Source organism: Haliaeetus leucocephalus, unplaced genomic scaffold, assembly GCF_000737465.1.
Source record: "Haliaeetus leucocephalus isolate CR32 unplaced genomic scaffold, Haliaeetus_leucocephalus-4.0 Scaffold210, whole genome shotgun sequence".
Lineage (NCBI taxonomy): Eukaryota > Metazoa > Chordata > Aves > Accipitriformes > Accipitridae > Haliaeetus > Haliaeetus leucocephalus.
The window spans coordinates 352,511-380,464 of record NW_010972646.1 but is presented as its reverse complement, the minus strand read 5'-3'; the positions used below and the strand labels follow the sequence as shown (position 1 = coordinate 380,464).

At 42.0% G+C, this 27,954-nt stretch overlaps 2 protein-coding genes across 12 annotated transcripts; one reads left to right on the top strand and one right to left on the bottom strand.

Annotated features, from left to right (window-relative positions):
• SLC25A51 (solute carrier family 25, member 51) lies at window positions 1-17,189 on the top strand. Of its 11 annotated transcripts, XM_010566408.1 has the most exons (7): window positions 1-61; window positions 386-754; window positions 1,066-1,598; window positions 3,790-4,799; window positions 6,006-6,079; window positions 16,098-16,294; window positions 16,719-17,189. In XM_010566408.1, exons 3-4 carry the CDS (start codon window positions 1,491-1,493, stop codon window positions 4,702-4,704), a joined length of 1,023 nt encoding a protein of 340 aa, XP_010564710.1. In that variant the 5' UTR covers window positions 1-61; window positions 386-754; window positions 1,066-1,490; the 3' UTR covers window positions 4,705-4,799; window positions 6,006-6,079; window positions 16,098-16,294; window positions 16,719-17,189. The 11 variants fall into 11 exon arrangements, with proteins under 11 accessions (XP_010564710.1, XP_010564709.1, XP_010564714.1 ...); XM_010566407.1 differs by lacking the exon at window positions 16,719-17,189 and having other exon boundaries at window positions 16,098-16,621; XM_010566412.1 differs by lacking the exons at window positions 16,098-16,294; window positions 16,719-17,189 and having other exon boundaries at window positions 386-514; window positions 656-754; window positions 6,006-6,367.
• On the bottom strand, window positions 11,152-24,551 carry DCAF10 (DDB1 and CUL4 associated factor 10). Its single transcript, XM_010566457.1, has 6 exons — window positions 24,361-24,551; window positions 19,495-19,692; window positions 18,859-19,061; window positions 17,934-18,044; window positions 16,618-16,763; window positions 11,152-14,407 (listed from the first exon to the last, which is right to left on the bottom strand). The coding sequence occupies exons 1-6, from the start codon at window positions 24,549-24,551 to the stop codon at window positions 14,039-14,041; spliced, it is 1,218 nt and encodes a 405-aa protein (XP_010564759.1). The 3' UTR covers window positions 11,152-14,038.
• Between the last annotated feature and the right edge of the window lie 3,403 nt (window positions 24,552-27,954).

Genomic DNA, 27,954 nt, shown 5'->3' with positions numbered 1-27,954 from the left:
GGGCCGCGCCACCGGCGGAAGTTCCTATTTCATCCCGCCGCTGCCATGGCAACGGTGGCAGGTGCGTCCTGAGGTGGGACACGCCGCCCGCGTCCCAGGCTCCGCTCCGGTTGGTCTCGGCGGGGCCCGGCCCGGCGGTCCAGCGAGCGCGGTTCCACCGGGAACGGGCCGCAACCATCGCCCCGCCGGCCTGACCTTGGGTGTGCGGGCCCGGCCCGGCCCGCTGGGGCCGGGGAGCGGAGCAGCGCTCCCGGTCCAGGCCCGGGAGGGCGCCGGGCTGCCGGCCGCCCCGCCGCGGCGGGGGCGGGTGTTTTCCCCAGCCGGTTCCCGGCCCCGGCCTCCCCGATGGCGCTTCGCTGACTCGTGTTTGGCTGTTTGCTTTCAGGTCGCCTGGTGCCGTTCCCCGGAGGGGCTGCGATCGCTCCTGAGGGTCTCCGGCAGTCCGGCACCGCGGCCGGGCGGCCCTGCCAGCTTCACGGGGAACATTGAGGTCTTCCTCGGCGTCTCTAGGCCGGTGGGTTTTCCCGGGCGGCTGCACGAGTCTCGAACGTGCTGCACGTCCTTCGGGAAGTGCTCCGGTGCTTCCAGTGGGTTGTTGGTGGTGAGGAGCCACGGGCTGGTGAGCCCCGAGTTGGGAATCTGGTGTTTGTTACAGTGGTAGGTGATCAGCTGGGGAGACGAATGAACGAATCCGTAAACCTTCCATATTACCTGACACAGCTGCGTGTCTTCAGGGTCTGGCTGATCGTTTAGGGTGAATATTTCACGTAGTTGATGGTGAAAGAGTGTGAGTTTGTAGTGTTACTCCGATTTACTGATTGAATGAGTGTTCAGTTCCCAAAGTAATCTTAAACTGTGATTGGGCCAGGAGGACTTTGTAGTTAGCACGCTCATTCCACAGCCATCAGGATGATGGGAAGCACCGCTATCTCTTACCAGTATTAGAAATACAGAAATATAATGCAATGTCAGATAGCAAATGTCCTTTCTTTATTCTTTCCCTTGCATTTCTCAGACCTACTGGGTCACATGCCAGCATTTTGAAGGTCATGGTCATTTAGACAGGTAAACGGGTTGAAATCCTTCTTTAGAAGCACTAGATGCACATACCACAAGATGGTGGCGGTGGCAGGCACCTGATTTGGTATCAGGCAGGCACTTGGATCGGGGAATGCGATGTCAAAAAGGATCACATGTGCTCCCTTGCCCAGAGCACTCCGAAATCGGCTCCTGGGTTGAAGGGAACTTCTGTGTATAAATGGGATGTTGCAGCAGCTTCAGTATGTATAGGCAATGCCATTGATCCAACACTTCTACTGTTTTTTGAGAACTGCTTCTTTTATGTTAAATTCAAACGAAGTGCCTGCTGTGCTTTAGTACTTGTAGGTGGCACAGGCCTTACAGATTGTGTCTGAAAGCAAGGGTTCTGTCGTAAACGCTTCTGGGAGGACTTGCTGTGCCTGGCTCTTGCAAGTTCCCAACTCAGAAGCATGATGTCTTCCTTACATGAGGATCGCTGTAGGCTTCAACACTTCCTGACTGGACAGATACAACAGTTATGGCAAAAGGAGCATGTAGCTTCTGAAACTGAACTAAAGGTCTCTTTTTTTTTAAATTGTTTTTATTGTATTTCTTTATGAGTTTCTTTTGAGGGAAAAATATGGTTTGGCCACAGGCAGCTGTCACCCATATGAATGACACCATATATATGAATCATCTGCTTAACAGTGTTGTCTCTGGTGAGACTCTTCCACACTGTGTTAGTTGAATTAGCATGACCCACTGTGCCCTGTCTAAGAGTGGCATATCTACAGATGTGGCTTTTTTAGTATATGCAAGTAGAACTACAATAATCTGAATTAATACACCAAACTGCTGCATATATGAAGTGGTGTATAAGCCATCTAATATGAATCCCTGTCTCTGCTTTTAATTCTCATATTGACAGAAACACTTCATCTTTGTAAATTATTTAGATGACATTTTCACTTGCCAGACCTTAAAGGATTAAATAGGGGGAAAGCCAATCCAGGTATATACATGTTTTGTTTTAAAAATAAATTGTATACTTGGTCAAAATAATCTGTCAGGTTGCTTTGAGCAATCCAGCTTGTTTCTGTACAGCCTCTGCCACGTGTCCTATACATAACAGCCTGTAGTGGCTGCACCTTGAGAAACATGGTCCTCATGCCAAGCAGGGGCACTAGCCCCAAATACCATTTTGAAATCGTGTATCTCATGCATGTTGCTGGTAGGGAGTATCTGAAGTTCACAAACCACCACCAGCCTCACTTGGTTGGTACTGACTTAACTCAAGCTGTGCTGTAATGGAAGTTAGGATTCAGACCACCTGCAAAACCAGCTTTTTACAATTTTTGAATAAGCAACCCCATTTTAAATGATGAACAGGTGTTGCCTGGTAATGATTACTTCAGTACTTCCCTGCTTTATTTGGTGGAACTGTCTCTGTTTATGTGTCCTTAAGGACCTCAGATCTAGCCTAGCTCAAGGTCTGAACTTCTTGATAGAACATGAAAATCAAGTGTGGGTTCAAGATGCTTTCTTTCTCTACAGATGAGGCTGCAGGTTAATTAACTGTTAGAAGCGTTCTTGTAGATTAATTTAAGCCTGTGATTGCAATTGCATACTAGTTTTGGTTGGGATAGAGTTAATTTTCTTCATAGTCACTTGTACAGGTCTGTGTTTTGGATTTGTGATGAAAACAGTGTTGGTAACACAGGGATGTCTTAGCTACTCCTACGCAGTGCTTGCAGAGTGCCCTGAGATGTTCTGCTCCTCGCTGTGCTCGGCCAGGGAACAGGCTGGGGGTGCATAAAGAGTTGGGAGGGGACACAGCTGGGACAGCTGACCCAAACTGACCCAAGGGTTTTCCAGACCATATGATGTCATGCTTAGCAATAAAACTGGAGGCAGCGGCGGGTGGAGGTTGGCAGAGGGGCAGCTGTTCAGGGACTGCCTGGGCATCAGTCGGTTGGTGGTGAGCAATTGTTTTCATTTGCATTGCTTGTTTTTCTTGGGTTTTATTTCCCTCTCTCTCTGTTGTGTTTTTCTCCTTACAAATTTTTTTTAAAAGTTTCTTTTTAATTATTAAACTGTTTTTTATCTCAACACACAAGTTTCTTTCTCACTTTTACCCTTCCAATTCTCCCTGCCACCCCACCGGCACAAGGGGGAGAGCGAGAGAGTGGTGGTGTGGTGCTTAGTTGCTGGACGGGTTAAACCATGACAAATTATTATTTAAATTATCTGCTGTGTTCTGCCACAGGGAAGGATGGAGTGGAATGATCAGAATTTCTAATGCTACTGCATGTATTTTATTTAATTTTTTATTTCTTTTTTTCTTAGACTCTTTTCTGTCCCCACCACCACTGTCCCGGTGATGTGTATTTTACTAGTGTGAGAGTAGACCTGTCACTGTTTGAATTCCATGGCACAGTAAATGGGGAAATCTAATATGTAAGCTTCCTCTTGTCAGCTGTAATGTAGCACTTGAGGAGTCCATATCTCAATTTCCTTCCCAATTTATTTCTATTTTAATTTAAAACTATACAGAAAGGAAAAACTGCCACTTTTTCAGGTCTCTGAGACTTGAGTAGAAAAGAGTGCAACATCCATCAGATCTGGCATTTGTTGCTTTTCTCCTTTGAATTATATGGGGATTTCTCAGGTGTAAGATACCAGGTGTGTTTAAATAATCTGCTAATGTGAAAAAAGCTGCAGGGTCACTTGCAGCTCTGCTCATGTTCGTTCTTTCCTTTTTTGATGTAGGGAAGGAGAACTGAGATATACTGCAGTAAGAAAAACAGTATGATGGATTCAGAAGGTTCTGCCCCAACGAATTCAAAGGAATATCTAAGCAATGATATAACGGCTACCTCTGGTAAACATTATCTTTGTGGCTACTGTGCGGCCTTCACAAATATAGCAGTCACTTTTCCCATCCAGAAGGTCCTCTTTCGACAGCAGTTGTACGGTTTGAAAACAAAAGATGCAGTACATCAGCTGCAGAAGGACGGAATTCGAAATCTCTATCGTGGCATTCTTCCCCCATTAATGCAGAAAACGACAACGTTGGCACTAATGTTTGGCTTGTATGAAGATTTCTCCTCCCTGCTCCTTAGCCACACAAGTGCTCCTGAACTCCTCACTCGCAGCATGGCAGCAGTGCTTGCAGGGACCACAGAAGCTATTCTTACACCTTTTGAGCGAGTTCAGACTTTGCTTCAGGACTACAAACACCACGATAAATTTACAAACACTTACCAGGCTTTCAAGGTACTCAAAGTCTATGGGATGAGAGAATATTACCGGGGATTGGTGCCTATTCTGCTCCGAAATGGACCCAGCAATGCACTCTTCTTTGGCCTACGGGGACCTATCAAACAGTGTCTGCCTGAAGCAACTTCTTACAGCGCTCATTTGGTCAATGACTTCATCTGTGGAGGGCTCTTGGGTGCCATGCTAGGATTCTTGTTTTTCCCAGTGAATGTTGTAAAAACTCGCATGCAAGCTCAAATTGGTGGTGAATTTCAATCCTTCTCAAAAGTTTTCGTGAAGATCTGGCTGGAACGTGATAGAAAACTGATCCACCTTTTCAGAGGAGCCCATCTGAATTACCATCGTTCTGTCCTGTCCTGGGGCATAATCAATGCAACCTACGAATTCTTGCTAAAGCTGTTATGAAAACCACTATCTTCCTTCGGCTCGTCTGTTCATTTGAGTATTGGCATGTATGATGTCACTTAATCCCAGGGAACAGTGCCTGCGTAATGTGAAAGGTAATTAGTCTTGGCCTTCAATATTTATGGGGTGAATGGTGATGCATCTAAACCTTTGTGCAATTAAGATGACCTTTTTGAAGTATTTTTGCTGGGAAGTGAGTTTACCCATAATGGAGCTACTAGACAAACACAAGGTTTAAAAAAAACAAAAAAAAAAAAAACAAACCCAACACTTACATTAGTCCAGAGGCTTATTCTGTATCACTCCCAAAATTTCTTAACGCTCCGCGATGGAATGTGCTCCACTGTCCACATTGTAGAACATGAAAATCAAGGAGGGGCTGATGAAAATTGATTCCCTTGCCTGATAAACTTCAAAATCTGTATTTAAGAACTGCATTTTCAAATGTTTTAGGGTCTTAAGTACTCCTTATTGTTTAAAGCTAAAAGGACACATCCAGATGAGGATGACTGAAGTTCAGAACTTCAAGCTTCAACTAAGCCTACGCAGACTATTCTGCCAGCCATTTTGATGCTTGGCTTTAAGATGAACATTTCATTCAGCAGTGTAAGAGTGGTTACTAAATGTTTAACTTCAGTTGAAGCTGACTCCAGTTCAAAGTGGGATCTCTGTGTATATGTACATATGTGCCTTCATGTGAAAAGGGAAAAGTGGAAGGAATGAAAGAGCAAATTTACTAAAGCTTTAAAGTGTCCTTCCTTGTTAAAAAAACACTTACTTGCAAGCATGGGAGTTTGTTCTGCTTTTTTTTTTCTTTTTCTTTTTTTTCTTTTTTGCATTGCTGCTTTTTCTGTTGCTTACAGCTATGGGGCCAGAAAGAAGATGGCCCTTTCTGTAATGCTCATGAAATAGTTCAGCTTCCTGCAGCTGTGAAAGTAGTTCACAAACACAGCTCTCTTCTACTGAGGTATCTTGTCTTTTACAAATTACTTCTCTTTCATTTGTGCTGTGGAATAATGGATCACAACGAGATATTTTTACCTGAAACTTGGACTTCTGCCTACTTGATGTGTACTCTTAATAGTGCTGTGTGGCAGAATTGTACAGCAACACCAACAAGAGGAGGTTTCTGGGTATTACCCACTTCGGTGGAGGTCTGTAAGTGTGGCAGAGATGACAACCAAAGATGATCTTAGAAGCAGTTAGGTAGGAAAGATACAGCATTTGGAGACGTTTAAGGAATTCTGTAGGTGAGTATTGAAAAAGACTTGCAGAAATACAAAGTATTGTGTGTCTTACAGACTTGGGAGTTGAGAGATACAAGACTTCAGGCCTTAGAGAAAGGGACAGAAGAGCAAGCATGACCATAAACCAGGTGAGGGTCTTAACAAAAAGCATTTGATTCTTTGGGGGGACTTTTTATTTTATGAAACTATATATAAAAAACCAAAATATTTTGGATGATGGGGGCAGGAAAGCTTTCAGAAACTGTCTGAATTGGTCTTTTCCTAAGTTTTGGAGTAGCTATTACTTTGCATTTGAGTTTTTCACTAGCTAAACTGTCCTCAAATATTGGTCCCAATCAGTGTGTTATAAACATAATATAGACCCTAGCTTCACAGTCCAAAATGGCCAGGCACATGTGAGTGTTCTTGTATCTGAATGTTGTGATTATCTGCATTTAAATAAAATGTTTACTGTTACTGTCTGTTACTGGCAGAATCTGATTTTCACCAGTGTACTGTTTTTTGTAATCACTCCTTGATGGAATAAAAAAAATTTGCATCCTCTTTCTCTGTGGAAGATATTATATATTTCTCTAATGTTGGGAAATCTGAAGCATTGAGGGTAAGAGTTTAACATAAGCCTGCCACTAACTGGTGATTGGCATTACTGTAGCAAAAAGGGGAAAGTAGAGTCCTGGTCTGTTGCTGTCTCTGCTTATGTGGCATGGTTAGATGGAGTGCACTGCAGGTCTGTCATGACAGAACTATGCTCAAGTATAATATTTGCTTTGCTTTATAACCACTGATGGTTTTACAACACAATCTAAAAAATTGTATGCTTAACAAATTACAGATGTTTTAGGTGTAAGAGGACAGATACACATAATCAGTGAAGAGAACTGTGTTTTGGCACACAAGTTACTGTGAGATGGAATAGGTAGTTTGCTAAACAGGATGTGTTGCCAGTCTGGGAACAAGAGGGCACAGAAGGAGTTGTGATGCTTCAACTAACGTGAAAACAGCTCTGTTCAGGCAAGTTTCAAGATTGTTTCCAGGCTTAACAAATTTGACTATAAGAAGACTGCCTCAACCCCATACTTAACGCAGTTGCAATTTAAGAACACAGATGATACTGGGCAAGGATCAGGAAAGAGTAGATCTTCAAACCAAGCGCTAGGTAGCAGTGTTTCTATGTGTTGTCTTGTTCGCTGGGCAGGGTTACTATGGGTAGCATGAAGAAGAAAGTCTATGAGAGAGAACTGACCTTGGCTTATCTTCCCTGGCTGGTTAGCACCCTTTTCCGTGGGATAGCTCAGAAGTGGGATCCTCAGCCTTTTGTTGCCTTGTCTCAACACTGTGTTGCTACTAAACCAGGACATTGCCAGGCTTCAGTTGCTGCCTTCTCTGAAAACATGCAGCTGGGATTCTTAGTCAGGTTTGACCAACCTCTAAAGCAGAATTTTAAAAATGACTGCTGGTGTCTCAGTTGATTTTCTTGTGTACTACAACAATCATTTCCAGCTAAAGGGAATGGGAATGTCTCCAACAACATTAATGGGAATACTGCTGAAAGACTAATAGAGCTAGACTTTGGGTAATTACTTTGAGCAAAGGATAGCAATATTGCAAAATACTGCTTTGTGGTTTTTGAGGCATATTTCTATTCCAGAGACCTTGTAGTACCCCAGGTATTTAAGTTTGGCCAGTTCTTAGCTGTTTGCAGTGGGAGGTGGGGAAGAACACAAGTTTTTGCATAGGAAAGTAAACTAATAAGAAGGCAACAGCTCTTGGTAGTTCTGAACTGACAGCTGGAAAAGGCAGGAGGCTCCAGTAACAGCTCTGAGAAATAAACATCACATGTCAGTCAGGCTGTGATAGTCCAGTTAGGGGTTTTTTTTTCCTCATAGAAACTAATGCCATCAAATTTCTAACAACTAGAGAGACAGCTTTCCCCTTGTTTATTATGCACTGTGTAGCGTGGGGGTGAGAGAAAGCCACAAGTGCTGACAAGCCTAAATAGCATTTTTGCAGCATCAGGATAGGTAAACTGTATATAGTATATTATTTTAGACAGGGTACAGACTGTTTACCACTGCCTGCTCAGGTGGTCTGCATCAAACAGGGCTGTTGTATGGATAAGAGGTTCAGAGTCAAATTTTGAATCTTAGCTCATTTTCTGGAAAAACTTGATGGAAAAGCTGAGTCTGATGCACAAGCTTGAGAACTGCAGCAGCTGAGTGTTACCCCCTTGACAGCAAAGCTAGGGCAATAAAGTGTGCTCATTTCCTCAGCTGCTTAGCTTGTATTCCTTTACCCCAACTCAAATCCACCTTCTGATTTAAACCCAGATGTCATGCTGCTCCTGCACATGTTGAGGCCTCATTTACAGGAAACACAACAGCAGATAACCAAGTGACATGCACAACATGCCCCAAGCATGCAGTGCCCCATTAACTGTGACATTCATCTGCACCTCAGGTAATGCTGAAACAGAATTTGGCTTTGTGCAGGTGCTGTTTTCAGTGTGCTTAATAGTAACTGGCTTCACTACAGCCCAGACCTTTGCAAGTGGAAGTGTAACAGGGCAGAATGTCACTCTTGGTACAGGCAACCCACAACCCTCTACCACAGACACAGCTATCCAGGGCAGAGCAGGCAGGATAGTTTTCAGTTTCAGGCTGTTCCCTGGGGGCAGATAGTTGCCTGCTCACCACTGCAAGACTCCTTCAGCAAAATTTTACAGGAACAGCAATCCTGCCTTCAAGGGTTTGCTGTGTGACCAAAAGGAGCTCTCTACCCCAGAGGTACTGTCTCAGGCAATGGAATGGTTAATTCTACTGTGTTTGTAATTATCATACTACATCCAACATCTGTCCTGCTTTCTAGGCTTCATGAGTGAGCTGCTGCTTCTCACAAGCGTGCTTGATGGTAAGGACAGTACCCAAGAAACCTATGAAGGGAAGGAGACTTGCATAGAGAGGTTGTTTACCTCTAAGCACTGGGTTTTTTTCCCCTCTCAGTTGTAGGGAGGCAAGAACCAGTGAGCATTACAGAACAGAGCTCAGTGTAAGATAAATACATTAAAATAGATTTTAATTCACTGAATTATTAAATGTTTAATTTATTATGCAAGCAAGAGAAACTGTCCACAAATAGTAAGTTACTGTACGGCTGTAAGTACAATATTTTCAGAGCAGTTCCGATACTTTCGATACTGTATTAAAAGGCTACAATTTTTACTATGAAATCTCAGGTATTTCAAAATACTCTACATGCAGAATTTGTTCTTGTATTAAAAACCTTATACTTAACTGAAGATACTTAGTGCTTAAGAAAATGCACCTTTGACTAAGATCAGGAATGAGAAGTTTCTTTTTCCTGCAGGACAAAAATATTATGGGCTGTTGACTTTTTACTCCCAACTTTTTAGAATCTTGTAAACTAGATTTTTTAAAAGTTTTCATTTGGCAAGTATATTTCTTTTTTATGAGTTCACATTTCGTAGAGCAACAGACCCATGGTTTACAGTATCGGGACCTCTTCCACATCAGTGTTACTCAAATTAAAAAAAAAAAACCAAACAAACCAACAACAACAAACAAACACACCCCCCACCCACCCTCCCAACCCCAGAAAAACCTGATGTTTACATTCTAATTCTGGTAGTAGGCAAACTGTCCTTACCAAGACTCCAAGAGTGCAAACAAACGTGTGTCTGTCTGTATCACTGTGCTTTTCTTCCTATCCCCAATAGTTCTGTTTGGACATTACATTTTTCCCTGAACTACCCATGTTTGACAAGTGGACTGATGCCCCATGGCTGTATATATACTGAAATACACACACACACACACACTCCTCATACAGAGAAAGTACATATACATGAATGTCATTGTATAATTCCATTAATAGATTCTCTCCCCCTCCCCACAAATGTCTAACAGTGCTGCAGTGATTTAAAGACTGACCTCTAATGGAATACTCAGAAAATGCATTTACTCCCACAATATACAGCCACTGGACTATTACAAAAGTATTACTAGCTTCAAACACTAGTTTGGTTCCTGTAGACACTGCTATACATTGACATTCCTATAGAGATCTTAATTATGCAGTTTATCTGCTTCTGCTGGTCAGCCATGCTGTGAATGGAGGAATTCTTTTACTACAGAAGTTAATGGATATGAAACCATGCATTTAAAAAACATATTGCATGCTTTACAATCAAATGGAGAGCTCTATTTTCAGTAGAAATACTGTAAAATTTACCAAGTGATATAACACTTGAGTGGTCAAAAGTAAACCATTTAAAGAAACCTCTGGTATAAGCCACTACCATACTTTGCTGTTAGTGCAGTCTTTCATCTACCATTTGAAACATTTTCTTGTATTTGTTCAGACAGTTTTATATAGCTCTAGAAGGTTAAGAATTAATCTTTTCAAACGTAACAGTAAGATAAACTTTTTTTTTTTTTACTATCTAGAAATAATCCAAAGCTCACCCACAAATTACTTCATAGTTCAATAAGGCAAGGTAATACCATTCAGAAAGACAACCGAAAATCACTCCTTCCACCAAGATGCAACTGCAAGGCGTATCAGTTACAAACTATTGAATAGTGTTTCAGTAAGTGTTACGTGAACTTCATAGGTAAAATAGATTAACTTTCATTGAAAATTTCCAAGTATTGCTGAAAAGGAGTAATCAAATCATCAAAATCTAGGATTACCTACTTATTCTAATTCAAAATTATTACAAATGTAATCAGAAGAACTAAGTAACATTTCTACAGCATATATGGACAGAATCCATCTTAATATGCATCTGCCAGACTTGCTACAAAAACATCAATGTTGTCATCAAACCGCTTAACCAGGTCAACTTTTAGCATCAGTCCTACACTCTTGCTCAGTGGCCCTGGTTTCCAGGGCTGGGCAGGGCTGGTCAACCCACCGCTCTCAGTGCTGTGCATTGCAGGTAGTATCTAGATGCGATGACATGTGTCACTTTGGAGTAACAGTTTTTTATACAGGAAAGTTAGTGTCCAATGCTTCAGAACAATACTCTTGTAAAAAACAGCGTATCATGAGGTAGAATTAAAAAAGTAACACTCAGTGCACATTAACAGGCATAGAATTAAAGTCATAAGCAATCTACCAGTTCAAGGAATTTCTGACAAGAAAAAACAAAACCAGCCATGAAAACAAACGGAACTGCTTCTTCGCCTCCAAAAGCAACACAGTTCAAGCCTATGAGAACGGTAAGATTTCTTCAAGATGTTACCTGTAGTCCCTTTAATGACATTTAGCAAAACATTAAGATGAGAAAACAGCAGCCTAAAAGCAGGGAGAGTGAGAGCTTAGGGAAAAAGCCATTATGATCCAGTGCAGGGACAGGGGAGAACCTGTTTCTTTATTACTAAAAGGCCACAATTTTTATGGAGGGGAGTGCAGAGAAATGCAAGTATTCATACAGTCACACTGCATTCTGCTTCAAAATACTTGAGGAACAGGAAATTTAGCACTTCCATTAGACTAATGTCAAGAACACAGTATCCAGAAGTTTTGCCACATGCTGCTACTGGGGTTTCTTTGTTCATTTCCCCCCCCAACCCCCCAAACAGCTTGGCCAATTAAAAACTTGACACTCAGCTCTTCTTTTCCATAAAACCCTTGTATTCCACAACTGTCCTCAAGCCTTCTGCATACTTCATTTCTATTGCTTTAAGTTAGAGCTGAGGGAAGTCCCCCGAACTGTTTCTAACAAACCAACGGATCCAAGCTGCCCCAGACGTAGGTTCAGGTTCACAGGCTGTTATATGCACACAAAAGGAGCTGGGTGCCAAGGCAAGTGATGTATTTCCAACTAGTCTCAGATACATTTGCATGTTTTATTCCTTCAGTCACTAGGCCCCATTTTTCATGGCTTGGCCAATTAAAGTGAAAAAATACATCTTTATGAATCATGTTCCTTGCACATAGTTCCAAAAGCATTCAAAAGGTACAAGTGTTTGAACTTAAGAGTCAGTGTTTTAGAAAACAGGACATCTCTCTTCATTTGTGATTACATCAATCTACCTTTGAGTTCAAGACAATAGTTTCAGCAACAATGGAATTGCTCACAAGATATGCTATGGAACATTTCAACCTATGAGTTGCTATTTGAGAAGGCTATGGGTGTTTATTTGCTTTTTAAGTTAACTGAGTATATTTACTTAAATTGTTATTCTTCCTCTAGCTGGGACAATATTCTACTGAGACAGTATCACCAAATAATTCCATTAAAAAACCCATGAGAACACAAAGTTTAGGACTTTTACCAAACAGTAGGAAGCCTGTCAGCTGTGCATACTTAAACTACTTGAATGTAGTCCTTTAGCAGTCAGTTGCTAGAGATGATGAAAACCCAATGCAGGAGTAATTAACTAGTCCTCAGAGTACCAAATAACCCAATATTGAAGGCTTTGTATTACTAAAGAAATTCTCCAAAAGAGGAAATTTAAGATTTTTTTTTCTCATAATGCAGAAGAGCCTTAAGTTTCAATAACTTCACCAACTCCCAGAGTATGCTACCCACACAAATTCAAAACTACAAGAGGATCATCAGGCTTAGTACTTCTGGCTATCTTATCTTCACAGATGTCTTCTTTTTCCCCACACACTTTGCAAAAGGCTTTACAGGAGTCAGCTTTTAAAAAGCATGCTCTGTTGAGCTGGAGATAGTGAATCTGAACACCAAAATATGACACTCCTTTTTAGGCAAAGCTTCCTGCTGAATTGAGTGTGATTGGTCAGCAAAACCTTAATGAAATACCAAAAAAAATCTTGGAACACATAATTGATGAGAATATTATAAACTGATATGGACATATGAGACTGAAATAATTGTGCATTTATGAGGTTAGCTATATTAACTTGAGGTGCAAAACTTAGCATTCATGCTTAATATGTGATTTAATGGTGAACATTAACTTTTTTTACATCTTACAATCAGCCCGGTTAAATCCAAATAGATCCTACTGTACACAGGCATGCTTTTAATCCATTCCCAAACTGACAGTACATGTGAAGAAAGGCTTATCTGGTGATACTACGGACACATCCTAGATGAATTCCTCTCACGGCAATGGTGCAGGCGAGGTGTGGAAAAACAGTCAGGTGGGAAATAGCCTTAACATCAGCAGAAAATTCTGCCGTGTTGTTTCAAACGTGGGATGAAGGTTTGTGTTACTGATGCAGAAAGCTCCCTACAACAGAAACCCTGGCGGCTGAGGAGTCAAAGTTGCCCAAGAAAGGCTGACACATCCCCATTGTACAAAACATCCAAACTGTTCATCTGCAGTGGTTACAGGGCAGAGTCTTTAGCTGTTCAACTCCTGCTTCCCTGCCCCAGTCTTTTCCTAGTAAATTCTCTGAGGAAAAAATGCAGCTACATCTCCATACAGAACCTCTTCCTTCTGGCAATAAACACAATATATGCAATCACAGAAAAAAAGATGTTTTAACTGCAGCAAAACATTACAGAACATCAACTCATTTTTCTAGCCAATCACAAGCAACTGAATTAATATATAAACAAAACCAAAACTTTTTCTTTTTGTGACAGTAACTAATTCTGTTAGTTACACAGAAAAGCAGCTCATCATCTAATAATCACCATATAGTAGTTTCAGCAACAGAAACTGCCAAAGAAGCATACATGAGGAAGTCTAGCTCCTTTGGAACAAGGTGTCATACCTGGAGAGCCGGGGCAAGTTTTGGCTGGACTGCTACCCTTGCCCCCTCTATATTTGTTTCAAAGAGCCCACTTCAAGTTGCATTGAAGGAAATTATCAACAAGTAGCATGGTACAAACAAACCAGAACAATGACTTAATGGCACAGGATCAGCAGGAGCAGAGGTCTGAAAACACAGCACATGGAAGCGGACTTGTGGATGCAGTATGAGAATGCATACAGTGCTGGGCTGGGAACTTGTTCCACTGTTGTGTTCAGAGATCATAGTAACTATGATCTTATCTGGATTTAGATATTTCAGAAAGAACACACTTCAACTAAACTGAAGTAAAAACCACAAACATCTGAAGGTCCTGTTGATGCAATATGTGCCTAGAACTTTGGCTGATACAGAGAAACACGTCCACTAAGGCACCCCGAGGCAATCTGACAGTGTGTTGGAGAAAATTTGGTTGTCAGTACCACATCATTGTGAGAGTAGAGGGAACGGATTTCTTTCAGGGGACTGGCTTCTTTGGGCAAACAGTCAACAAGCTCGCTGCAGTGTGCATCAAACCCCAACAAACGGATCCCAAAGCCATGCGGGGATGAAATCATCCGACCATCAGGACTGAAACAAAGTTCTTTGATGTAACCCCGGCCCACATTAGCTTCTTCAATGCAATGAGTCAATCTCAGGGAACAACGAGGTGAGACAGGGCGCACAGGGGCTCCTTCCTGGAATTCATAGACACAAGTCCACTAAAGGGAGAGGCAGAGAAAGGAACATTGAAAGAAAATTAAAGCACTGCAAAGACAAATGCTATTGCTTATCTACTCTTTGATAAGCACGTACTACAAAACACTGAAAACAGGCCGGTTCCTTGGCATCTCCTCCGCTTTGAACTATCTAAGCAGAACAGCTGTCTATTATCAAAGCCGCTTTTTTAATTAAATGAATGCTAGATATAATCTTTTAAATCTAGTTTTTATCTGGAAAGAGCAAAGGCTAATCCTTTGGCCAGACATCTGCTCTAATTTAGTAACCATTTTAATGAAATCTACAATAAAGCAGAACTCGGCCTACTATAATTTACAATTGACCATTGGCATTTTGTGCCCTTAACTTCAAAAGGAAAGAAATCTTCAAACAAGAGGGAAATGGATTTTTGAAGGAATGTTATGAACAGCTCTATAGCCAGCTTGTTTCTTGTGAGACCGCCAAGGATTTTATATGTAATCTAATTATCTAATCTCAAACCAAATGCAAAAACAGCTCTATGAAAAAGTTTGTATCATGCTGAAAGATTCAATTTCAGCCACAAGGCAAAAGAAGTGTTCTTAGTTCTGTTCCATGTATTCTGAAATAAACACAAAGGGAACAATACTAATGAATATTAATAGAAGAGAGTAAGGCAGACACTAGGACTATGGGAAATTATAACTAGGTCAATGTCAGTATCAACTAACCCAATATAATACTTGCACTTTCAAAAAATTCTGTGTTGTATAGTGGTTTCATTGTAAGTTTACAGAACCAGCATTAAAATTTATAACAGATCTGCTAAGCTTCCATTCAGTCCTCTACACATCTGTAAGAGGCTACCATTACAAAGAGTAGCTTTCTTAAAAAAAAAAAAACAAACACAAACAAATAAATAAAAACCAAAAAGCCACAAACACCAAAAAAACCCAAAACCAAACCAACACCAATTTACATCAGCTATCAAACTAAACTGGTCAAGTATTCAAAGAATTCTTTGTGGGTTTGGAAAACAAATAAAAAACATCTGCGTCTTCAAAACTGAGTGGTCTGCACAACTGTCACAGCACTAATTTTGAAATAATCTTAGGAAAAAACGGTGTTTGCAAGAGGACGATCTGGTGGAATCCAGAAGGCTCTGGATCTGGAGGCTCTGGCTGGGCTTTAAGTTACAGATGAACTTGAATTAACCTGGAAGTTACTTCAAAAGCAGGCGCTCCCCAACACAGCCTGCAGGCTCTTGCTTTTTCTATACAGTCCATGAAGAAGTTTTTTCATTTTTTCTGAGTGCATTACAGACTGCTTGTTTGTCTTAAAACAGGATCCCAGTGCAATACAGCAGCTGTTTTGTGACACTTCACAAACAGAATCTGGGTAAACAATGCAACACTGACCTTAAAGCCTGCCATTACTTCTTTAAAGCAGTATTTAGGGGAGTGAAATCTGCAAGTTGCAGATGAGCCATAGCTGTTCTTATGACTTTGTACTTTAAGTAAAGGCTTGAAATGGATTCTGCCAGGAATATCACTGATACCCCCTTTATATTTAAGTTGCAGAGTTTTAGGATGAGAGTTGAGACCAAGGCACTTGAACATTACTTAAATATCACTGGAGTTCATCATATTCAGACCTATGGTGTAGCAGTTTTAAGTAGATGCAAAAATATGCCATGAGTTTTTTTCACAGCAGTGTAGGAGCAGCCTCTGGAAAGCATTCATCAGCACAGCGGGAACACTTCATCCTTGGAGCACCAACGGAGGTAGCAAACATTCCGAAGGCACTTGAGAAATTCAGAGGAGCTTCTCTGCTCAACTTAAACCACATTCACCAGTACACAACTCTAATCCTCTGTCTTTTCTGAGTTCACACCTCCTATATTCTTGCAGGTACATATTTTTAAGTCTTGTATTTGGCAGCACAACTACTGTTTGAAAACTTTTAACAGAGCCGTGAACTGTAAAACATATTCTGTGAAAGAGCCAAGCAACAGGAGTAATGAATGAGGGACACAAAGTCATATGAGGTCATTAGAAAACAAAAAAGAAAAAAGAATTTCATTATCTTGGTGTAAAATCAATGCATTTGTAAGCAGAAATAACTGACTAATATATTCAAATGCAAATTTACCCCAAACCAAGGAAATTTCAATATAGTTGTATGATCGATATATCTTACTCAACATATTCTTTAAAAGATGTATTTGTTTTACCTCCTGGTCATCTGTATTACTTGAGCACCGAAGAAGCGTAGCCCACCCTTTTGGATGTAGCTGTAGTGATGTAATGCAATTGCCTCGATCTCTTTCTCCAGGAACCTCTGGTGTTAAGACCTCCAAACTATTTCTAGGTGAACCACCTAGAAGGGGAAGTCAACTGTAAGTCTCAAAGTCTGCACATTGATCTTCACCTCTCTCATCAGTCTACTGCTGAAACTAGGTCAAACATGTGACACTTGCATCTGACTGCTAGAAAAGACCACACCTTTATGATAGGATAAATCAAAAGAGAGGTTACACGAACAATTGAAGCTAATACCAATGAGCTCGGTCCTGATTTCAAATAGCTTCTTTTTTGAAATTTGCCTTCCAACACCTCTATTAAATCACCTCATATTGTGAACTAAGTCAGAGTTAACTTTCCACACACACACTCTTCATTATCATTAAAACAAAATCTAAAAAGTGGGGGTTTTTTTGTAAGGACTACTGGTTCTCAAACTTGTGTGATGTGCTTTCCAAATTCTTTCCAAAGTCTGCTCAGCTGTATGCAGCTTGCCTCCCTTCTCCCCCTCACCCCTAGAAAGCTTTTCACTGGTAAATCATGCCCTGCAATCCAGATAAGCCTCCTCCTTTCATAAGTATGTTTGAGATTCGCACAACCATGAGTAGTTAAAACTTAACATAATTGCATATGATTCACAAAGTATTTACCAATTTGCCAAAATCACGCTGACTCTCTGAAAGTGTATCCTAGATTCAGAGGAAGCCTGCTAATCACAGCATCATCAGTTTTCACAGCTCTGTAGTTAGGCAGGACTTGGTTTGTAATCAGAACTTCACAAAACACTCTGTCCACATTTAAGACCTGTTGGCATACTCTTTTTCCATGCTATTGACTCTTCATGGAGAAACTGCAGATACATATACCCATCATTAAGAAAAACAAAAGCAAAACGTAGCTATGTTCTGCTCTGGCTTTTTCTTTTTTCCCCTAAAGGTCAATCACACCACCTTCGTTCAAGGAAAAAGCACAAGGAAAAGGTGGCACCTCTACATAACAACAATGATGTACTAATATAAAATAAAGATCTTGTTGCTGTTATCAGATTTCTTGGAGAAAAACTGATTAGATCCCCAGACTTTGCTGCGTGCAATGATATTTTATTGGTTTAATGGAAGTCATAACAACACTATTCTTTTAAAAGTCACAAAGACAAAAACACAGTTTTTCACTATTATACTCTAGCCTCTTCTGGATACAATGAGTCAAAGTCCATGATTTTTTATTTTTTAAAATCTTTTCCTACCTTCTCGCTGGGAGGACCGTGACATATGTTTCTCAGACAGTGGGCCTGAATCATTCTGGTGACACGGTGAACCGACAGCTCGAGGACCAGACGAACCTGATGACGTTATGTCTGCAAACGGCATCAGCCATGTGAATGTAACAGCTAAGCACAGCCCACTTAATACGCATGTCCCTCACAACCCTCCTTAGAAATGTTAAAGGGTAAGGCATCTTGTTAAGAAAACACTTTTCAAAGCTCAGTTTATAGTTTAGAAGTACCATTCTCTTTGTGCCTCATACAAGTAAACTGCCAGCACAACAAATTCGACTGGGAATAAGAGGTGAGCTGCAGTTCTTTCTTCTTATGCACCTGTCACTACTAGAAGTTGGGGTATGAATTTTTCCCCAGGCCACTCCCTTTGTATGCTGACACCCCAAATGGCAGAATTTGTCAGTATTTTGGTCTGTTACTGCCACAAAGCAGGAGGAAGCAAGCAGTGAAATTTCAGAGCGTGCAATTCTTCTAGGTCTGCTGTTGAGAGCGACCACACCACTACACATCAGTCATTAGTAGCTGCTGGAGCTCACACACAGTTGGCCCACTCGACAGGGGTTAAGTTTCTTTTATCACAGGACCAAGGACAGTAGATAAATAAAGCTAGAGACTGCCAGCTCAAGGTGCCAAAATTCCACAGGCTCTATCTATATCCTGTAGTGCTAAAGTCTTGATGCCAAAAATCACCCTAGACACTTTACCTGAGCCAGAACATACCACTCAACAGTACAGATGTGTGGGAACCCTGAACAACAGAGCAGCTACTGTGCTGAGGAGTTCATCTGCAGAATCCGTCCTACTCCACCTTTGCCTTCTTTTGCTAGCTAAGAGTATCCCATGAAACACCTCTAACACAGAAGCTGCCACAAACTTTTCCACAAGCATTCACCTGAACTTGATGTAGTCCTCCTAGCTCTTAAAATTGGGTAGCTGCCAACCTCTAAAGATTTGTTTAGGTCAAGGTCATGCAAAATCAGAAGATATCCAGAGGAGGTCGAGATCAACATTTTGGAACAGTCTGGTGTCAGCCTCATTCGCATAAGAAAACGGGTATGAAAAAACTTCTTGTGAGGACATCCCTCTTCTGTGCACCTGAACAGCAAAAAAAGCAGAAGAAATGGCTGCACTTAGCTTCAACTCAAGCCCCTAATAATGTCCAGAAGGGTCCAAGATGTGCTAAGCATCCTTGTTCATCCTAAAACTTTTTTTTGAGCACTGTCTTTATCCTACTTAAATTAGATTTTAATGAAATGGCAGAAGTCACATTTTCATCCTACCACAACAACAAAGACAGAACTTTTTCAAAAAGTAAGAACTACATTTTGGCATGTCAGCAAGAAAAGTTCTCCTTTTAGCTACTGGACTATTACCATATAAAGGTGATGCAAGTTCTTGATAGGGGCTACAAACTTATCACAGTATTTAAGAATGCATTATAGCACCATACAAGGAAGCAGGTTTTCCTTTACAGAAGAACCCTATCTTTGTGTGTTCTAGAAACAACAGCACGAACACAGCCACATACCTGTTTGTGTCCCAGATGATCACATTTCCATCAAACCCTGACGTTACTAGTAATCTCGTATTGGTATCATACTCGATGTTCTTAACCCAGCTGGTGTGACCATGTAAAGTGCACACTTTCGTGTTCAGCTTTCTCAAATCCCAAAGTGCTATTGTAGTGTCATCAGAACAAGTCGCAAACAGTCGATTATCTAGGAACCTGAAAAGGGGAGAGAAATACTGTGGCTCCTTAGTGCCTTCTTTAATTTAAATATTCTTAAACAGGAATTTAATCTAACACAGAAATAAACAGAGTGGCCACACAAAAAAAATAACATACAGCAGCATATTTGCCAATAAAACAGTTCCATTAAAAAACAATACTGTTGGGACATGAACCAGTACTACATCTGTAGTAGCAAACTAGTAAACCTGCAGAAGCATAGCAGAAGTTTTTCTGTGGGTGGGGTTTTTCTTTGTTTTGTTTTTTTTTTTAATTAATCATGTGATGGTCACACAACCACCAAACCACCAGTGGAACAAATGCTCACACAGAATCCCTGTGGTAACTAAATCAGTTACCCATCTGGGCAATAGGCAGCTTTAAACTTACCAAGTCTTTATAAGACACAAACATCTCAGGACTGGTCAGCTTCTAGACCCCTGGCAAGATATTCCCATTGGCTGGTTTGTCAGACCCTGCAACAGAAGTCTGCTAGCCTAGACTGTTTGTAATTTATGCCTTTCATCTTCCCCATTTTGCCAGAGCCTTTCAGTACTACAGACAGGCAGCACCAGAAGACACAGCAATTCTGTATTCATTTCAGACTACACAAGATCCTATCACCTTGTAATTAATTAAACCCATGCTCTTCTTTTCTTTCTTCATTTCTACCCACATATCCACCCTCGTTCTTCCCCTTCTACTCTGTAAATCTTCCTTTCTTCCCCACCACAGACATAAGCTCCTTGCGTTCAAAGGAGGTTTTTAAAATAAGGTCACCTTTTGTTATTCCTACTGGAACGCCCCTTCTGCTTTTAAACCTTGCTGCTCTGTACAGCACATATCCTGCTAGCTTAGCCAAAACACACAGAGTCCAAGCCTCCTTTATCTAACACCTGAACACCTCCTCCATTGCAAGGCCCGGCGCTGCTCTGTACCACATGCTGTTGCTCAGCATCCAATGTAGACCAAAAGCTCTCACCAGATCTTTACCCCACTGGCATAGGCAGAACATGGTGCTCATTGCAAAACGTGCAATAGGAGTCCATCCATATTGGGAGAAGATGAAAAAGTGGAAAAGAATAGGGGTCATACTAGTTGGATTACTATACTGATCAGGTTAAGTACTTAGCCTGTTCAGGTAGTAATTCTTTACCATGATAATCTCTGGTCTTCAGCCAAAATTCAATGTCTATATCACTCCTGCCTGAGGTAGTAGGAGGCAGCTTGACCACCTTCAAGTGATTACAGAAGGAAAGAATATCTGTTGTAAAAACACTCCATCAGACAGAAGGGGATAGAAGGGCTGGAATCAGCACTAAAAAGGCATAGCTAGGTAATAAATTGAATAAATTGAGTCTGCAATTTATGCATGCCCTTACTTTTAGAAGGGCAAAGCATACTGTTTTATCTTTGGAATTCATGTCTGATGAAGGTATTTGGAAAAAAAAGCCCTACCTGACATAAAAGGAAAAATAAAATCTACCAAAAAACCCAGAAGTAGTTGCACATGAATACTAAGGCAAGAACGATCTACACAGAGATGTATGGTAAGTTACCCCTACAAACAGCATTTTATCTTATAAACTTAGAACCAGCTATATCATGTAAAAATAGCAACAAGTCCAATGAAAAATAACCAATTACCATGGGAGGAATCCAACGTTTCAGATTTTCAGGGCAAAAGTAAAACACAGTGTACCTCTTGCCTGTATAAATCCATCATCTGCCTTTATCTTGGATGCTACAGGTGACCCTGCTTCACCCACTACAAACAGGTTTCAGAAGAAATAGACAGTGAGCTACAATTGGTATTGAACAGCTTTCATATAGGGAACAACCAAGTAGACTAGGATTCACTTGAAAAAACGCTAACTGAAGGTGCGTATGACTCAGTCATATAAAACTGACTGACATGGAGAAAGTAAATAGAAATTAATTGTTCCTTGTCTTCTTACTTAAGAAAACAAAAAAACTAGAGGGCCTCAAACTAAGCTAGCAACTTTTAAAAACACTATTAAATACTCCTTGAAACACATTTGTGCCATGGAGCTCTGCCATGGGAGAGTTTTATGTAAGCTCAAAACATGACCAAATTCAGGTGGAAAAAAATGTCTGCTTCAGATGATTACACACAAATCCCCAGCGACTGGGAGACTACAGGAAGAGGACCTCTACATGCTTCCCTGTTCATACACACCTTTGAGGCACCTGCTGTAGGGCACAGCAGTAACGGTATTTGGTTTTGGTGCTTATCACAAGGAATTTCTGTAGTCCTATGGTGCCTGGAGTCCTGCTCATTAAGCAGAAACAATACACCAGGTAGTGCTGTACCAACCATGTGTTACAGAACATACTTAAGTTCCTTGTAACTAAGTCTGTAACAACAAACAAATGGGGACATGCAGGAAAACACAGTAGAAGATGCCAGTATCCTACAAAGACAAAATAAAGCTTTAAGAAGCATTTTGAATAAAGCAGAAAATTTACTACATGTTGCTAGGAAGGACCTTAGTCTGATGATTAACAGCAGACCTGAGAGTTACCTGCTTGGAGACAGTACTGGTATTTTTATGTAAATCAAACTACACAGAGAAAAGACATTTAAGGACCAAGAACAGACTTACAAAGCCTCACAGACAGACAAAGTCTAAAGAAAGGAGATCCTTTGAATAAGAGAAGAGAGTGGCAGGAAGTTTCAATGCTGTTCTCAAACAAGGAATGAGATAAATTTTCAAGACCAGCACAGCTGACCGCAACAGAGACAGCCAACCAGTCAATGAGCCTGCAACAGAACACTCTTTGTAAAATGTGAGCCACGCTAACTCACCTGAAACCCTAGCAAGAGCAGCTTGAATGTAAGGATCAGATACTGAATTAGGGATGTGTAAAAATCAAAATAAATCCAGTTTGCTTTTGCCTTATGAGATCTTAATAATACGGCTTTATTTCTCACCTAGCTTTATCTAAAAACTAAGCATGTTTAAAGGACAACCACTAGCATGCAAGACGTGAAAAGCTGTTATTTCCTTACAGAAAAGGAAACATCTCAACATCTCCTCTTCTATTTTGTGTCAGTTAGCCCCAGCTTGAGTTACAGGGGTGGCTTCTGTGAGAAGCTGCTAGAAGCTTCCTCTATGTCCCAACAGAGCCAAGGCAACCAGCTCTAAGACGGACCCACTGCTGGCCAAGGCCGAGCCCATCAGCAATGGGGGTAGCACCTTCCTGATAACATAGTTAAGAAGGAAAATAAAAAGTTGCTGTGGCACAGAAACCGCAGCAGGACAGAGGAGTGAGAATATGTAAGAGAAACAACCCTTCAGACCCCAAGGTCAGTGAAGAAGGAGGGGAGGAGGTGCGCCAGGAGCCGGAGCAGAGATTCCCCTGCAGCCCGTGGGGAAGACCATGGTGAGGCAGGCTGTCCCCCTGCAGCCCAGGGAGGTCCACGGTGGAGCAGATCTCCACCTGCAGCCCAGGGAGGACCCCACGCTGGAGCAGGGGGATGCCCAAAGGACACTGTGACCCCATGGGAAGCCTGCACTGGAGCAGGCTCCTGGCAGGACCTGCAGATCTGTGGAGAGAGGAGCCCAAGCTGGAGCAGGTTTGCTGGCAGGACTTGTGACCCCGTGGGGGACCCACGCTGGAGCAGTCTGTTCCTGAAGGACTGCACGCCATGGAAGGGACCCACGCTGGAGCAGGTCGTGAAGAACTGCAGCCCATGGGAAGGACCCACATTGGCGAAGTTTGTGGAGGACTGTCTCCCATCGGAGGGACCCCACGCTGGAGCAGGGGAAGAGTGTGATGAGTCCTGCCCCTGAGGAGGATGAAGCAGCAGAGACAACATGTGATGAACTGATCATAAGCCCCGTTCCCCATCCCCCTGTGGGGGTTAGGTAGAGAATCTGGGAGTGAAGCTGTGCCCGGGAAGAAGGGAGGGGTGGTGGGAAGGTGTTTTGAGATTTGGTTTTATTTCTCATTACCCTACTCTGGTTGACTGGCAATAAATGAAGTTAATTTTCCCCAAGTCGAGTCTGTTTTGCCGGTGACGGTAATTGGCTGAATGATCTCTCCCTGTCCTTATCTCGACACACAAGCCCTTTGCTATATTTTCTCTCCCCCGTTCAGCTGAGGAAGGGAGTGATAGAGAAGCTTTGGTGTGCACCTGGCATCGAGCCAGGGTCAACTCACCACAGCAACTATGGCAATTACTCTTACAATTCAAAATACCAGCCATATCCATACAAACATTTGAGCTTGCTACAGTCTCGGACTTGCACTTCAAACATAAATCACACACTACTTGTTACACTCTGATTTATCACATTTATTCAGGGCATTCCAAAGGTCAGTTAAAACAGGTGACAATACCTTAACACTCTTCCCCTCCCATAAACTGCAGCTCCTCCATCAACAAAACCACCTGCCAGCATTATATACCACCACTTTCAGATTCCTCCTCTTCCCCTTTCCTGCCTTTCCCCACCACCCAGTACCAAAGAGAAGGAAAATGGCACAAAGCAAAGAGCAGCCTAAATGGCACAAAGCAAAGAGCAGCCTAAATGGCTTCACAAAACCCACTGTCTCCAAGAAAGTGCATAACACAATCTTATCATGCTGTCATAAGAAAAGCATCTATGGTAAGACAAAATATTCCTTCTGACCTACCTGATATTATTTACACAGTCTTCGTGGGCTTCAGAGAGAGTTTTGATGTGCTTTGAAGATATTGGGTCAAAAAGCAGTACTTCAGTCTGTTCACAAGCAACAGTCAACACTGACCTGCAGGGGAGTAGAGCAAAGCAGAAACATTTGTATTCGGTAAAAGAAATACCTGTGCATATCCAGCTAACCTCCATTCCCTATCCTCACAAGAAACACAGCTTCACCATTACTTAGCTTGGCTTTCTGTTCACACTGCATAGAATCTGCAGCAGTGTTTATATTTTTTTATTGCCTTCTAGCAGATGCCTATTCTCAAGCACTAGTACACAAAACACGTTGAAGAAAATAGCATGTTGTTTTATTCTGGAGAAGTTAACTTCTCTAACTTCTTTTTGAGAGACCGTGACTCTTCCCCTGTCTGGCTACTGGCATAATTAATGCACAGCTGGTGCATTTGCTGGACAAACCACATGATCTTTTAATTCACTTTTTTTTTTAACACGCAAGGTGGTTGTTTTATAACAGCTATGCACCTCATAGATTCAATGATGGCATTATTTAAATCACCCAGTTAAGTGTATTTACATCAGTGGGTTTTTTAGAAGTTACTTGAGGGTGATTTGTCCCATCACTGCAGTGCAGTGCATGAACTCAGTGGTTCCTAGCTGGAAAAAAAAGAAGAATCAAGCTCTGGCATGAATCCTGCTGCTTTGTTCATGTCAGGATTATTTGCTTAATGTTGCAGGAGAGAGGGAAAAAAAAAGACAACAGTACCCAAGACTAAGTGCAAAGGCATCTACTCTGAAATTGTACTGCAGATTTCCCATATGACTGTGCCCGTGTCATGATATCCCTCTGTCCATTCACTGGCAACACTTTTTGAGGGGTTCTGAGACACTGTAGCTTGTTTTTCAGGGTGTGAGATACCAGCTGAAGAGCTCTGTAAAATGCAAGGGTCTGACAGAGGCTGTACTGAGAAAGGAATCGCAGCCTGCACTGCGTGCTGGCAGCCTGCTCACATGTGTGAACCAACCAGCCACAAGCTACCTTTGGATAACCTACACTCTGTCACTGCATTAACACTCATTAAAGAGGACAACATATGGTGACAACCTGCTCCTATCTCCCTTCCTCATCAGCGACAATATTCCCTTAAGATCTTTACAGATATTACCCCAGCTACACCACCACTTCATAACAGGCAGCCAGCGCTGAAGTGCAACCACCAACTTCTTCAGAGTAAAGACATACCATTTCCTCATCTCCTTCCATAACACTGACTTCAATGGCTATTTAGTTTGGCACCAACTCAAAAGCAGCATAAAGATGACATTCAGACAGCGTATTCACTAGCAGAATTTTTAAACCAAATTCTAAAGGATAGTACCCTTCCCCAATAACCCAACTACTCAAGCAGCTCTGCTGGCTGCCTGCATTTTTCCACATCAGAATAGCGTGAAGCCAGTAAATGCTAAAGGCAGAAATAAGACTGATTCAAAGGTTTATTTAAAATATACAGCCTTTCTGCAACCAAGTCATTTTTTCACTAAAGCCTTACAATATAAAGTTTCAATTTAAAAGTTTTACTTTTTAAAATAGCAAGGAGTCAGGGGATTGGTATCGGACATCACATGCTATTAACTACAAAGAAAAAAGTTCTCTGACAAAAGGTGTTGTTTTCTAAATGCAGTAGTGTTGTTATGGAAGTGATGGTCAAAGGCAGCAACAGCAAGGCACTGGCACCAGGCTAAATTGGGCATTAGCAGAGACTCAGGCTGGTAACATGGCTAATTGTTATCCATGTTTTTTGAGATTAATTTCATAACAGACACTAAACCAGGCTACCATTACTACTCTTGATACCTTGAATAAAGGCAGGAGAAGGAAAATTTTAGTGTATTGCTGTACTAATGAACTTTTGCTTGCTTGAAAACTTCAAAATTTTGGTATGTACTAATTAGATAAGAAAAAACTTCAGCTTTGTCAATGGTATGCACTAAAGGCACCAACAGACAGGAGGCCTCAGGCTTGATGTGCCTTGGGCCCTGATGATAAGCTTTGAGTTCTGCTGAGTTTTTGTAATTAAAACTTGCTAAGGCCAGTTAACTAGGAGAAAAAGATGACCCACACCACGCGTGACCAAAGGGGGGACACTATGTAAATGGTAATATGAATACGTATGACTGGAATAATATAAATTTCTGCTTGTCATACGTAACGGTGTGCACGATAAGTGGAGCGATCCCCCATGCACCCAGCACTGCAGTGAAGAATGCCTGCTTTCTAAAACTCCAAAATCGAGTCTTAGAGAGTTTCTTTGACCAGGTTTTTCGGTAACACTCTGACAACACAGAAAAGTCTGGAGCAAGATTTAGTATCTTACTGTATCACCTATTTCACTTGCCAAAACCAGAACAGCAAAGATGACCCTGTGCTTCAGGAACCTTAAACACACCTGGCTGGTGATCTACAAAAGAAATTACTTTCCAGCAACAGTCACCTGAGAATGGTTTTGATAGTTTGTGGCACTTAACTTTGTCCTCTTCAAAAAATGGGAGGAACAAATAAGGAGCTGAAACTTAGTTCTACAGCACAACCACAGCAAAATCATCGTGAGTTCAGGTGTTCATGGAAACCAGAGCTCTGTTCTGATGAAAACTCACTGAAAACAGAAAAGCTGACTAGCTATCAAGGGTAACAAAGATTTCAATCCTGACTATCCAAACTGAAAACACTGTTGCAAACTGAAAACCTAGGTCACAAGGTGTTTCTGCCAAGAAAACTTCATCTACAAGCATACTGTAATACACAAATACGCAGATATCTCTGAAATAAACTCACTCCACTTTAAGCTGGTGTGCCAGGACTTCTTTTATGCTAAACCGAGTCCAACTGCCACTTGCTTTTGTCTACACTGTTATACAAGTATACTGCAGGACACCTCTAAACTCATTTGTCAGTGCAGACCCACAAAACTCATGGAACCCTAAATGAATAAGTAAAAGCACAGCATTTAAAACAGAAACTTAGCTCTCCGAGGACTCTGACACGGATGCTTGTGCTAGTTAAAGAAACGGCTCCACCACCCTGTTCTCAATCTTGTGCCTCACTTCATCGCCTCCCCTTCTCCTGCAGGAAGGCCTGCAAAGGGAGCTGGCAGCACCTCCAGGCAGCGGGAAGCGCACCCCATCCAGGGAAGCCCCCTGTCACCGCTCTCCCTCTCCACCCGTGCTCTTCCGTGCCTCCCACCTGCAACGCGGCTGCTAGCCTGGAACGACACCCCAAGCAGACGGTTTCACGGCGCGATACAGCCGGTAGCAGGCGGGAACCTCGGAGGGAACGGTGCAGTCTGGCTGAGGAGCATCCCAGCCCTGTCCCCCCCCGGGTTGAGTCCCGACCCTCCTCCACCTGAGCTGCCCCAGACCTCACCGGGGTGCCCCCCCCCCGCCACCGGGCACACCAGGTCATTAGAAAAGCGTCGTGTCGTGCCCCCCAACCCCAGGCAAAGAGCTGGGGGGGGTTACCAGCCTCACCCCAGCCCCCGGGAGCGCCTGCCGGGGCTCCTGCAGACCCTCGCCCCAGCGCGGCCGAGCCAGG

Coding starts and splice junctions, on each gene's coding strand:
- SLC25A51 (XM_010566408.1), top strand. CDS start 1,491: ATGATGTCTTCCTTACATGAGGATCGCTGTAGGCTTCAACACTTCCTG. Junction 1,599..3,789: donor CTTCTGAAACTGAACTAAAG/GTCTCTTTTTTT, acceptor TTTTTGATGTAG/GGAAGGAGAACTGAGATATA.
- DCAF10 (XM_010566457.1), bottom strand. CDS start 24,551: ATGGAGGTTAGCTGGATATGCACAGGTATTTCTTTTACCGAATACAAA. Junction 18,045..18,858: donor GAGGACTACATCAAGTTCAG/GTGAATGCTTGT, acceptor TGCCGTTTGCAG/ACATAACGTCATCAGGTTCG. Junction 14,408..16,617: donor GTAATACAGATGACCAGGAG/GTAAAACAAATA, acceptor CTCTCCCTTTAG/TGGACTTGTGTCTATGAATT.